Raw genomic sequence first — 13,445 nt, 5'->3', positions numbered from 1 at the left:
TTAATATTAGCAGTTTTCAAAAACACTAAAAAATACCATTCTCATATTTTCACATAGCCTTCTCAAAGGTTGGGGAAAGAAATCTGCGAACTCTGAGTTACTAGGGGGAACCAATGGGTAATCCGCTCTCCCCGTTTTTATGCGAATTATTTATGGCAAATCTTGAAGAACTTTTGAAAAACCAGGGATTATTACCTAATCGCTGGTGGAGATACGTTGATGATATATTCTGTATCATCAAACGCAATGATTTATCAACTTTCTTACAAATGATTAATAACTTACATAAAAACATTAAATTCACCAATTGCTATGAAAATATGTGAATGCCGTGAAATGAACTATCCAAAAAAAAAAAAAAAACAAAAAAAAAGGCACAGGGATGTCAGGTCATTTTATGAAAAATCTGTGATCAAGCCAAAACCCTGTCTGTGAAAATCTGTGACCATTTCCCGTTCCATCATAGTATAGTAGCTGTTCGAAACTAACTTGGTGAGCAAAAAAAAAAATGTCTCACTGCCAACGTGCTCTGTTTTTTCCAAAAATCTGTATTTGGCGAGAAAAAACTATCTGCTATCTGTACAATAGCTTTCTCGAAAAATCAAACATCAATTTTGTGCGAAAACTGATTTTGCCACCAACAAAAAAAACAAAAAGTCGCTCGACCTGGTTTACCCCTATGGAATCCAACACAAAAACTGAAAATCGGTATTTATCTGTATGAAAATTGAAATATCGGTATTTTGAGAGAGCATATCTGTATTCCTGTATCGAGTCGGTATAAATACCGTCGGTATAAATACCGAGAAATCGGTATAGTTGGCTCTTTGAAAACACATAACTAATGGTTTGAGTTGCGTTTACTCAAATTCTTTAACTGGAACAATATGTCAAATGGATTTGAGTATGGATTTGAGTAAAATCTACTAAGGCCATGAGTTCTCTCGAGTTCTTCTTTATTCATACATTAGAGTAAGCGTTGAATTTTCAAACATTTGAGTGAAAAAGCAGTACTTCTAGCAGTTCAGTGCGTTTTCATTCTAGGAATATTCTTATCGCGAATTTAAGAACGCGCAAGAATACGTCGTTTTTCTTTACCATTTCTAGATCCGGCCTTTGTTGAAATCATGAATCATCAATCATAGATCTGTTCAACAATGTTAATTTTGTGGTTTCATTATGCGCTAAGTGAGCTAAGTCCAACATAAGAGGATATCAAAGTCGTTCAATTTTGACTCCTTCTCTTCCTTTTGGGGCACAGACCGAGTCGATCCATTGGATCCAGGATTTTGACTCCAATACGGTCAAATTGAACGGTTTTCAATCACTTTTTTGCCCTTCATATAAAAAAAAAAAAGAATTATTTTAATTAGGGAATCCTTTTATATAAACATTAGCAAAAAAGAAAGGCTTCCCAGAATTCGGCACTTCGTTATCAAAAATCATATCAACTTTCTGAAAGTCGTAAGTAAGTCGTATTCACGACAAAACTCATATTATGATGGTTTATCACGAATATCGATGAAAGCCGGAAGTCTTGGATCTTGGATTAACGGAAACGGCTTCGAACGTCGTTCAGAATCAGTCATCCACACATCAAATCCGTTCGAAAAATACTCATATTGGAAGTCGCCATCTTGGATTTAGAAACGGCTCGAAACATCGTTTTCGTCAGACTTGTCCACTTGTCAAATCTGTTCGAAAAAAACTCATATTGAATAAGAGAAACCATTATTCCGATCCTGTATGGCTTCTGTTGAATGGCTTCGTATTCAACAGAAGAGAAGATAAACAAAGTTACGACAGTAATTTCAGTGAAAGTTCACAGAGATTTCAAGAAAACTATTTTGGTCGAGACGAAGTTCGACGGGACGGGCTAGTTTGATTATAAAATAGTAAAATAATTCTATTATCCACATCTCGGAAGTCGACGTAGTCCATTTGTATATAATTCGTTTGTGGGAATTATATATGAATCAAATTCTAAATGATTAAAATTTAGCCCATTCACACAGCAATAGAAACCTAAAAACTGTTCTAAAAAGCGTTGAAAATACGTTGTTCCAATACCGCCCTAAAATCTACTCTACAAACTTCTCCAAAAATTGCTCTAAGATCTGCTCAAATCCGCTCTTTAAATTTGCCCTAAAAACTACTCCAGAAAACTACACTGCGTTACCTGAAATTACCCTGAAATTTCTCGAAATCTGCTCTAAAAATTGTTTGAAACTGCTAAAAACTGCTCAAATCCGCTCTTTAAATTTGCCCTAAAAACTACTCCAGAAAACTACACTGCGTTACCTGAAATTACCCTGAAATTTCTCGAAATCTGCTCTAAAAATTGTTTGAAACTGCTAAAAACCGTTCCAAAAACTACTCGAGGAAAAAATTTAAAAAATATTTTACCAACTTAAATATTGACAGTTGGTGTCATTTGAACCTTTTAACGTCCAGCAATTTATCATTCTATTGCTATATTTTTAATATAACATTGATCTGACACGCTGCGTAACATCGATTCATTACGACTTTGTTATGGTATTACACTAGCGGTGAGTCCTATTGCGTCTGCAAATGCAATGACGACCCAGTCACGAGGGCAGTCATTGATAATTCGCGAAATCAATTTGAATAAGAGAAACCATTATTTCGATCCTGTAAACTTATGAATGGCTTCGTATTCAACAGAAGAGAAGATAAACAAAGTTACGACCATTTGAAAAGTTCACAGAGAATTCAAGAAAACTATTTTGGTCGAGACGACCAGTTCGACGGGTCAGCTAGTTTGATTATAAAATAGTAAAATAATTCTATTATCCACATCTAGAAGTCGAAATCCATTAGTATATAATTCGTTTGTGGGAATTATATATGAATCAAATTCTAAATGATTAAAATTTAGCCCATTCACACAGCAATAGAAACCTAAAAACTGTTCTAAAAAGCGTTGAAAATACGTTGTTCCAATACCGCCCTAAAATCTACTCTACAAACTTCTCCAAAAATTGCTCTAAGATCTGCTCAAATCCGCTCTTTAAATTTGCCCTAAAAACTACTCCAGAAAACTACACTGCGTTACCTGAAATTACCCTGAAATTTCTCGAAATCTGCTCTAAAAATTGTTTGAAACTGCTAAAAACTGCTCAAATCCGCTCTTTAAATTTGCCCTAAAAACTACTCCAGAAAACTACACTGCGTTACCTGAAATTACCCTGAAATTTCTCGAAATCTGCTCTAAAAATTGTTTGAAACTGCTAAAAACCGTTCCAAAAACTACTCGAGGAAAAAATTTAAAAAATATTTTACCAACTTAAATATTGACAGTTGGTGTATTTTTTTAATAGACTGTAGTAACACACGAGCCATAACGCCTACATGTTCACCCATCGGATTACCGAATTCGCTAATCGATCCAACATACGTGACTACCACTCTATGCGGGCCTATTGGAACCGTGCCATCGGCGCCAGGTGGTAGGAAGCACTAGGGATGCGACGCATCAGTGAACGACGATCTTACGGCAAGCTTGCGTATTAATCATCTACAATTGAACAGCAACTTTTCATATATATATATATAGTTCGAATGTGACATTTTGGTTCTATCGATGGATAATGTTTATCATATATTTCACCAGATGGCAGTTCAGCTGTTTAATGAAAGCTCTTTCAGTAATAGATGGCAGCAGTCGCGCTCTACAAATCAATCTGCCAAAAATTCACCACCAGATAGCCGTGGTGAGTGTTATCCAACTGAGGGCAGCTATTCGCAAATAGATGGCTCTTATCGAGCTTCACGCAGATCTTTTGATTAGTTTACAATCTTCGCAAAACCAATCATTTTTATCGATTAAGTGCGAATAATTTAATCAATTTCTGGTGATAAGTGATTATTAAGTCCAAAAGACGCCCCTATCATGGTTACTTTCAATCTACTAAGTGAAATTAAATGTGAAATCTAATGGGAAGCAAAATTTATGTACAAAGAAGCATCGGACTATAGCGGCCTCTATAGTAACATAACAAAATTATTATAAAGTATATTATATACTGTGATATAATATATGCACTACTTCACAAACTATAACTGATTTTGTTAGTAAACATCTTTTTCTTTTAGCCAGTTGTAAATTCATAATGCAGGGAAATGCAGGCACCTGAGTTAAATGCGCTATCAACTACAAGCAAAAATAACTTGCATGTGTGTTATTCGCGCAAGGAAACGCGACAAAAATAAGATTGTTAATGCTTTTCAACAGAACAAAGTAATGAAATGAAATAAATACTTTTATAAGAAATATTCGTGGTAACAATATTTAGCAATATGACAACTATTTCTCAAAAGGGGAAGAAATCTGCGTACTTAAAATTTTCGGCTAGACCTGCACGATGGCGCAATAGCCGGCGAACGACCAAAATTATGTTAAAGCCGGGTATAAATAAACGATATATGGCGCAATATTAAAATTAGCATTTTTCAAAAACAAAACTCGGTTAAGTAATTTTCGCGAAGAGTGAGTGCCCGAAAATGTTACATACATACATACATACATACATACATACATACACACACACCTACCAACACATACATACACTCACACATACCGACAGGTTGAGTTTGTTACGAACTGATACGAATGATGTATGACACTCCGTCCTCCAGGTCTCGTTTTAAAAACTAAAACTATTACACCAACTATTGTGATTAACAACAGCAAAATGACACGTTTTCTCGTGCTTCAATCAACAATGAACTATTCAGCAGTTTATACGTTGACACATTCCAGTTTCGTAATATAATATTTACACTATGATAAGATTCTTTTCTAAAAATTTTGTTTAGATCGTTCACTCCTGCATATGTTGGGTCTTTACACTGTGTTCGATCTGACTTCAGAACAAGAAAGTCGATGCAGTTTGTGGGTGTTGGTAAATAAAATAACCTGCATTGTATTTTAAAGTACTGTAGTGGTAGTAGTTATAATACTTTTATTGTAGAGCTAATAAACAGAGATGCTGCTTATCCGTATCAGTGGAGATTTACATTTTGGTGAGAGCAGATGCTTCATCGTGATCAGTATACACAAAGAGTCAATTTAAAATGCTATAATTTTTTTCTTTATCGTATTATCCGTTGGAAGAATAACCATAGAAGACAAAGTGTTCAGCTGATATGAATAAAGCAGGCCAAAGTCGTAGATTAGTGTATAGTTATAATGATCATTCCGAATATCACATTTCTGGCATTCAAAAATTTTCTTTTGCATCGCCAGAAGATAATAATATTGAATATTCGAGGAAAGGAGGATGTTTTGTATCTATCTGTCGTGGCATCAGTATAGCAGTGGTGATTTTTATATTTATTTTTTTCATATCTTTCACTATATTTTTTAGTACCAAGTATGCATACGAGGTAAGTGATTGAAACTCATATTTAAAAAGTCATTCGAATATATTGTTATTCTAGCATAAACCAAATATAACGTTGGAAGATTTTCTTAATCATCGTGCCTATCTGATAGACAAACGATCGCGAATCCCAAAGCATGTTATTCCGAAACATTATAGGCTTTTTATTCAACCGATTTTCAATGAAACAAGTAAACCCTTCTCGTATAATGGAATTGTTTGGATTACAGTAACATCAAAAAAGCATAATAATAAAAGAATAGAGCTTAACGTTAAAAATTTGTACATTAAATTAGATGATGTAACCGTTTTAAAAAGTATACGATTAACAAACTTAGATTTTGACGAGGATCTAGATTGGGATCTAAGCGAAGAGGATATATTACCGCGTATCAGGAACAAACGAGACACGATCTACAATGACAAAATTGAAAGAATGAATAATTCAATGGATTTTTCAACCATGTCTAGTGATGGGAATAACGGTGATAAAAATATAAATACTTTCACTAATGATGGTGCAGGAAGGAGCAAATATTTTCATCCAATTTTCCCCTCGGATGACTTTGTCACAATAAAGATACTAGATTTAGAATTCGACGAATCAAATGAAAAAATGATTATCTATCTTGGGACCGAAATGAAAAAAGATATTTATTACATAGTAAAAGTGAATTTTACAGGCAATATGACTAACGAAAAAGGTTTATATTATACTCATTACAAAGATGGAAATGGGATTCATAAGTATGTGCATTGATGTAATAAATACGGTATAGTTCTATTGATTTTGTTATCATTTTAGATATTTAGCGGCCACCATATTGGAACCTAACAATGCAAGAAAGTTATACCCATGCATGGATGATCATAATTTTCGGTATGTTAGCCAAATCCCGATTTCTTCCAAACGATGAATAATGAATGATAATAGGACAAACTATAACTATAGGTCGCCATTTGAAATTAATATAGCAAGGAAAGTTCATATGAATACTGCATCTGGCATGAATTTAGAAATGTCGGAGCTAATGTATGAGTATCTATGTGTAGAAAATTGACGGTTGATAATTGAAACATTATTTTATTTCAGGGAAAGGGATGAGTTTGTGGTTGATACGTATAATACTACAGGAATGATTCGAGCATCCGAGATAGGTTTCATTATAACCGATATGTCACCAGAACGGTACGAACTAACACCAGAGATTTACCTCATTGCATACACAAGGAATATATATCACAACTATATGAAAGGCATAGTTTCTAAATTCGCAGAAGTTATAAACATATACGAAGGATATATGGGCATGAAATTTCCCTATCGAATTATTAAATATGTTACAATTCCTAATACAGACAACACCGTCAGTGAAATAAAAGAAGGAATGATTTTGTCTAGGTACGTAGAAAATAATCAATCAAAAAATCGTGTCAATCATCCCCATAGTGAATCCCATACAAACTTTAATTCTTAGGCGCGAAAATAAACATTTAGATTTTTTTTTTTTGGTTTGTTCAATAAGTACAATATTTAGTTTCAATTTCTTAGCCATATCCGCTTAACAGTTTAATTTAAACCGCTTACACTTTACACTATATATGTACTACTCTATGGATATTGCACTTCGGTTTAAACCACTAAGCACGCGCAAAGTTTACTATATTTATTTAATAGCCGGTCATCACTCGCTTACGCTCGATCCGTCAGAAATGTGTTTGATTTGTGTTACTTTGTTGTTTTCACTATACGTAGGCTACTGCTTATATGTATTTCGGGAACCCATACAATTGTCATGATATGTTGAATGTGATGCCGTGCGATGGCGTTGTTGAACTGAAGATTGATTTCGCTCCAAGCTGACATGGTCTGCCTACAATCAATAGAACTCGACACACATTCGTTCGCTAACCATTCTGGTTTGTTTTGATAAACTTAACACACTGTTGAAAAGCTTCTCTGCTAGAGTTGTGTTCATTCGGTAGAGTAGGATAAATTTCTGATTTGTCTTTTGTCCAAGTTACCAAAAGTTCGTGAAAAATAGATTTGGCTTAAGTAGCATACAAAGCATTTTGAACAGTAAGGAATTATCCATGCTTGAATGTTCGCCTGACACAACAAAACAAACTTTGAAGCAGTTGATTTCTCAGCTTTAAAGCAGAGAAAAAGTTTTCTCAAAACTTGTTCTGTACGTACAAGTTGCCAAAAAGTGCCACACGTACTTTAAAGCTCTAATGAAGTGGATATTTTTCTGGTACAGTGGAAGCGGTTTCTTGAAGAGACGACGCTTAAATTTCAATTTGTTGTTTATCTTACCCATTTGAACTTTATTTGCAGAATATGAACTATGGCAGTTTGAATCCATTATGGTAATCATCTTGAAGATTGATATCTTATTGCCACTTATTATTTGCGCTTAGTATAATCTAAATTATTCAAAAGCAAAATGCAAGGAAAATCTGTTTGGTTCGTTAGTGCTTCTACAGCTTAATCTTTTCATTGATTCATTAAAACATGTTCTGATAAGTTAAACTCACACCTACGATGCCTAATATTATTCATCTAACTCCATCACACATAACTTATTATCAACTGGTAAACGATATCAAAACTTTTCCTTCTATCAACAGCGGTAATTCTAGAATAGTCATATGCATTCCGTCATTGAGTCATTTGGCAAACAATAATTTTGATACACCATTGTCCATACAAAACAACTTTATGAATTTTTCCCCCTTTTGCGGCCAGTTTTCCTCATTTTTATTATGTACGAACCCTGTGGGAGTAAAAACTGATCAAACAAAAAAAAAAAAAGAATAATGTTAATCCGTCCATCCGTTCTTACGTGATGCGATTACAAAGAATGAGCTCTGCATTTTTATATAGATATAGATGTATAGATTTCATTTCCTTTTTAGTGAAAAAAGATTAATTACTGATTTAAATTACTTTCCCACAACGGATGGAATATTATTACGAGTTGTTTCTAATGAATTGGCAAAACTATGGATTCATACCCTTGCAGACTACAAGAACAAAGAGTTGTACTGGTTACACGAATCAATTCCATTATATTTAGAGACAATCGCCCTAAAATTTGTAAGATTCAAGCTTTATAAGTTACACATTCCATATAGATTATTTTTCTCGCAGATAAACAATACTACTTACTCCGTAGATGATTTTTTATTAGAAGGTAAACTGCGAGCTATGCAAGAAGAAATAAATACAAGAACCACTGCTTTAAATGTTATTACAACTCATTGGCAAGATGAGGCACATTTTGAACTAAATAGATTTAAAGGTCTCAGTCTTTTGCGTATGATGAATTATACATTGGGTGAAACAACTTTTGATGCATTTATAAGAAAGTATATCATTCAAAGAATGAATAATGAAACTGTCGATATTAAAGGTATTCTAAATATTATCAAACGTCATACGGATGCAACGTTCATCAATTTCCTACTCAGTTGGACTACAATGGAGAAATACCCAATTATTGAAATAAAACGAAATAATAATAGTGGTTTTAGTTTGCATCAAAATATGATTCCGTTCGAAGAGGATATAGGAGAACAAATTTGGACAATTCCAGTAACATTCACCAACGACATTAACCAACAGACATTTTTTGAGAAAATACTATGGTTGAAGGATTCAAGTGCCTCACTTACCACCGAAGCAAGTTGTGAATTGAATACAAACAGCACATGGGTGATAGTGAATCCAAGTGGAATCGGTAAGCTGTATAAAGATAACAATTTTGAACTAATTGTATTTTAAATGTTTGTTCTAGGGTATTATAGAGTAAACTACGAACGAGTTCATTGGGTGAAATTGGCTAGAATTCTCAATGATAATTTCAAATCATTTCATTACGGCACCTTAACCGTTATAGTTGACGACGCTCTAAATTTAGCTAGACTTGGTTTATTAGACTATTCTATTGCATTCAACGTAATTTCTTTTCTCCGAAAAAATAATGATCTCTATCAACCTTGGAAAAGTGCATTAGACAATCTTAAATTTTTATATAACGCCTTAGAAGATCATCCCAACTACGGTCATCTCGAGGTGGGTAAATAACTTACCACTATTTTAAATTAATAATCTTTTATTTATTCCAGAAATTCTTAGAATACCTGATAGTTGAAACGTATAAAAATATTTCGATATCTCCTGAACAATCCCGTAATCCTATGATTACGTCTCTTTTGATAGAGTGGGCGTGTCGATTAGGGGTGTCAGCGTGCATTGAAGATCAAAGACGTATCTTCAACGCTATATTTGTAGAGAAAAAAACATCACCCTTTGATGTTCCGGAAAATAAGCTTTCTTTCTCAATATGTACTGTTATCAGATACAGTGGGATTGAGGAGTGGCAGCTGACTAGGCAAACGTATTTGACATCTGAGGATATAAATCTTCGAATAATTCTTGTCAGAGCTTTAGGTTGTACTCGCGAAATCAGTTTGATTAAAAAAAATCTTGAATTACTTGACAATCATCAATTTAAAATGTACAAGCATAACATTCTTTCCTCCTTAAGTCAAAATAAAATAGCTCTCAAGTACACATTAGAATATTTATTGGATGAATGGATTAATCTCCGTAGTTACATTACACTGAAAGATATTTCCATACTGATAAATAAAATTTCAACAGAAAATGAGTTTACAATGTATGAGCAAATATTTTTCAAGTACTCTTACACATTTCAAACTATTGATAAAGAAATTTTGAAACGTATGCGAGATATGATAATGAAGTTACTTGTATGGAAAAAACAAATAGCTCCAAAAGTATATTACAAACGATTCAAATTGTTTTAAAGTTTATCAAAGTCCATTACGAATAAAATGATATTTTACTAATTTTTATCAACATGTTATTATTCTTTTTGGTATTCTGGATGACATACGGTAGAAAGCTCCAAAATAGAAACATAAAATATTGTTTACCTTGTTTGTAATTCGAAAGCTTGAGAAGGCTCAGTTAATTCTCTTGCAGTAACAAGGCTGTTTACTTAAAACAGAACTGGAAGTGGTTTGAGACATCAAATTCCCTTGGGCCCGGACTTTTTCAGGGGCATCGAAAATCGAAAAAGGATTTAACAGTGTTTATTATTCTTAATAATAACAAAATATTCAATGATTCAAATTTGTGTATCGTTGCGACCGTTATACCAATACAAGCACAAACAGCACGCTGTCAAAGTCGAAGAGAAAAGAACCTGCCTGATGGGCTTCCCCGGCCGAGTGCGGAAAGGTCTTAAGGTGCAATTAATGCGAGAGTCGCGTTTTGTTTGAGAAATACACGGAGGGTTTATTCTCATGTATAGGGACCTGTAATGTTGCAATTCCTGTGGGGTCGAATTTTCGGCCTGCACACAATCATGTATGTATAGGGTATCGTAGAGTGCCTACAACCAGAGTGACATGTCATCCGTAATGTTGGCAACAGTTCAATACATTTAATCCGAAATGTTGGCAGTCGCGTTAGTTTCGCATTATATTTGACAGGTCGTTTGCTCGTTTGGAACAAATCTGTCATTCCAAACGAACAGCTGTCGTCACTCTGTTTATAGGCACTCTAGGGTATAGTACACTCATCCGTCAATATAGCACTGATTATGGCATCGCTGCTAACAACAAATGAAAGGGAGTAGGTAGATGTCCCGGGTTGGCGGTTAATGTATAGCGCACTGGTCTTACAAACCAGTTGTCGTATGTTCGAGTCCCGACCTGGAAGGATTCGCAGTGTCAGTAGAATCGTAGCACCAACCATGCATGGGTTCTGTACACTCTGAATAGGCTACGAAGTCTGTTGAAACAGAAGGTCAAATTCCGCTACAGAAATGTAATACCACGGCTTTGCTTTTAGGTAGACAAGAGAAATCTGTTAATTTAAACACATGACGAAAGAAAAAGCATTTATGTTTTTGACAACTGACTCTCAGCGAGTGCAAAGTCATCCGGGATTCGTGTTTATAGTGAATGTTGGAAAATTGTAATACGGAATATAAGGTTCTCACATTTACTACAGTTTAGTTTAGCTTCTCGCTTTTTCTGTAAGCGGCCGTTGTGTATTCTGCACGTGTATGTTGATTTATGGAAAACCTGATTTATATTGTTTCGTAAATACAAGCTTAAAGATGATCCCGATCAACCTAAAAATCGATTTTTATGTTCATTGTAGTATTTTTCGGTAAACTTGCAATCGAAGGATATTTTCAATTTTTCTTGTATCGCATACTGAATAATGGCCTTAAATGAGAATGAATCTGAACATAGAATTATTATACAAACTGTGTAATTGGATCGAATACCTCTGCCAATTGTTTACCTACACCCCGTCCTTGAAAAATTTGCGGTACCTCGGTATGATTTACTACAATGCTTTTTCTGCTATCGTCTAATGTGTACCTTACGAAAGCTTTGTTTTGGTTGAATTGGACACTAAACTCTGACAGCTCGCAGTTGTGTACTACATCATTGGCTTTGGAGAATAATGAACGTAGGGTGAATCGCAACGAATTCATCTATATCGAAATTATGCATCTTGAAGCTGATTAGACCATAATAATCTTACAGATAGTGAATTGGAATTACCTTTATAGTGTTTAACAAGGGGTTAAATATCACGTTTTCCAAGGTGGATACCTTTTTCAAATTGATAATTTGGTTTTAGATTTTCTGAAAGTTTATTTACATTACAACCGCAAATGTTACGTCGCCATTCTGAAATGTACTTGTTTTCATCACGAAACATCTGTCCAGGGTTGCCACATATGACAAGTATAAATAATCGATACATCAGCCGAGTAATGTAATATATTATGATGTTCGTTTTCACCACAAAATAGTCACTAGGATTTTGAGTTCTAGGCTTTAATTATTTGCCACAGTTGTCGTTGCCAAGTTGTCAGATTTATCTGGCAAATGCCAGATTTTTCTTGTTCACCAGACACTCTAACGAACCAGATCTTTTGCCAGATTTTACAAATTTTCCCAAATTTTACAAATTTTCCAAGATTTTGTCAGATCTTACCAGATCTTAACGGTTTTGTCCTCTATAAGATAGTTGGTGAGACCTTTTTTTTTGCTCACTGAAAATGAAGCCCGGTCAAAATTTCCTTGTATATAGTTGGACCCAGACAAATAAAGATAAATTTTTGAGACAGAAACAGATTTTTTTAAAATGACTTGGCATCCCTGGCCACAGTTCTATATAGGTTCAATGATTTGCCACAAGGGTATTGTTGTTGAGTTTTCTTGATTTTGGCTTGAGGCAGAGATGCCAGATAGTTTCATAAAAAATCTTTATTAGTCTGTATTCAAAATCTGTATTGATAATCAAGGCGAACTTTTCACAATGTACTAATGTTATTGCCACACATTATGGTTTTAGAATGAGAAATTCAATGAACCGTCACTCTGGAGATCCTCATATCTCGCTGCAGAAAATGCAGCGATGAGTTCTGGTATTTGTAACTTTGATCAACGATCGAAAATCAATAAAATTGAATTGAATTTTATAATATACTATTATAATTTTATCTTTATAAGTTGACATGAGATGTCAGCGCTTAATATGAACCTCAAATTAGGTCATACAACTATTAATCTCAAAAAGTTTCATAACGCAATGAGTAATGAATATCGGTTCAAATTTCGCTATGTTCCAAATATTTATATAAGTATAACTCAGTACTAATCTTCAAATTTCTGTACAATCATGAATAGATATTTATGATTTGTCATTGATTAAAAGACTTTTATCTCGTCTCTTCCACAATTCTTCTGCTATGCTCAGGTGATAAAACTTGAATTGTTCGTTTTTATTTTTTGTGGAAACTGCTGAAATCTGCATAAAATTTAAAAAATCTGTATTACGAATTAAATTTGTATGGGCATTGGAAATGATCGGGTAAGAATTTATATAACCCGAACCTTTTACCCGTACCCGACTCGAACCCGAGATTATTTTTTTCTGTACCCGAACCCGACAAATATTCAAAGGGCTCGGGTTCG

General features: G+C 34.2%; 1 protein-coding gene and 1 long non-coding RNA gene across 9 annotated transcripts; one reads left to right on the top strand and one right to left on the bottom strand.

Moving 5' to 3' along the window:
- The first annotated feature begins 4,930 nt into the window (after window positions 1-4,930).
- On the top strand, window positions 4,931-10,260 carry LOC131440011 (aminopeptidase N-like). 7 transcript variants are annotated; one of them, XM_058611096.1, is made up of 9 exons: window positions 4,937-5,412; window positions 5,467-6,155; window positions 6,214-6,288; window positions 6,343-6,441; window positions 6,502-6,810; window positions 8,328-8,508; window positions 8,563-9,151; window positions 9,209-9,486; window positions 9,540-10,260. In XM_058611096.1, exons 1-9 carry the CDS (start codon window positions 5,173-5,175, stop codon window positions 10,242-10,244), a joined length of 3,165 nt encoding a protein of 1,054 aa, XP_058467079.1. In that variant the 5' UTR covers window positions 4,937-5,172; the 3' UTR covers window positions 10,245-10,260. The 7 variants fall into 7 exon arrangements, with proteins under 7 accessions (XP_058467083.1, XP_058467079.1, XP_058467084.1 ...); XM_058611098.1 differs by having other exon boundaries at window positions 4,939-5,412; window positions 6,361-6,441; XM_058611099.1 differs by lacking the exon at window positions 4,937-5,412 and having other exon boundaries at window positions 5,499-5,637; window positions 5,705-6,155.
- A 298-nt stretch (window positions 10,261-10,558) lies between these two features.
- On the bottom strand, window positions 10,559-12,288 carry LOC131440012 (uncharacterized). 2 transcript variants are annotated; one of them, XR_009231295.1, is made up of 4 exons: window positions 12,024-12,288; window positions 11,741-11,953; window positions 11,215-11,678; window positions 10,559-11,156 (listed from the first exon to the last, which is right to left on the bottom strand). It is a non-coding gene; the product is annotated as an uncharacterized LOC131440012 (long non-coding RNA). The 2 variants fall into 2 exon arrangements; XR_009231294.1 differs by having other exon boundaries at window positions 10,559-11,678; window positions 12,024-12,260.
- Between the last annotated feature and the right edge of the window lie 1,157 nt (window positions 12,289-13,445).

Source organism: Malaya genurostris, unplaced genomic scaffold (assembly GCF_030247185.1).
Source record: "Malaya genurostris strain Urasoe2022 unplaced genomic scaffold, Malgen_1.1 HiC_scaffold_4, whole genome shotgun sequence".
In the NCBI taxonomy this organism is placed as follows: Eukaryota; Metazoa; Arthropoda; class Insecta; order Diptera; family Culicidae; genus Malaya; species Malaya genurostris.
Note: the sequence above shows the minus strand (reverse complement) of the source record. Positions and strands in the feature narration are given on the sequence as shown.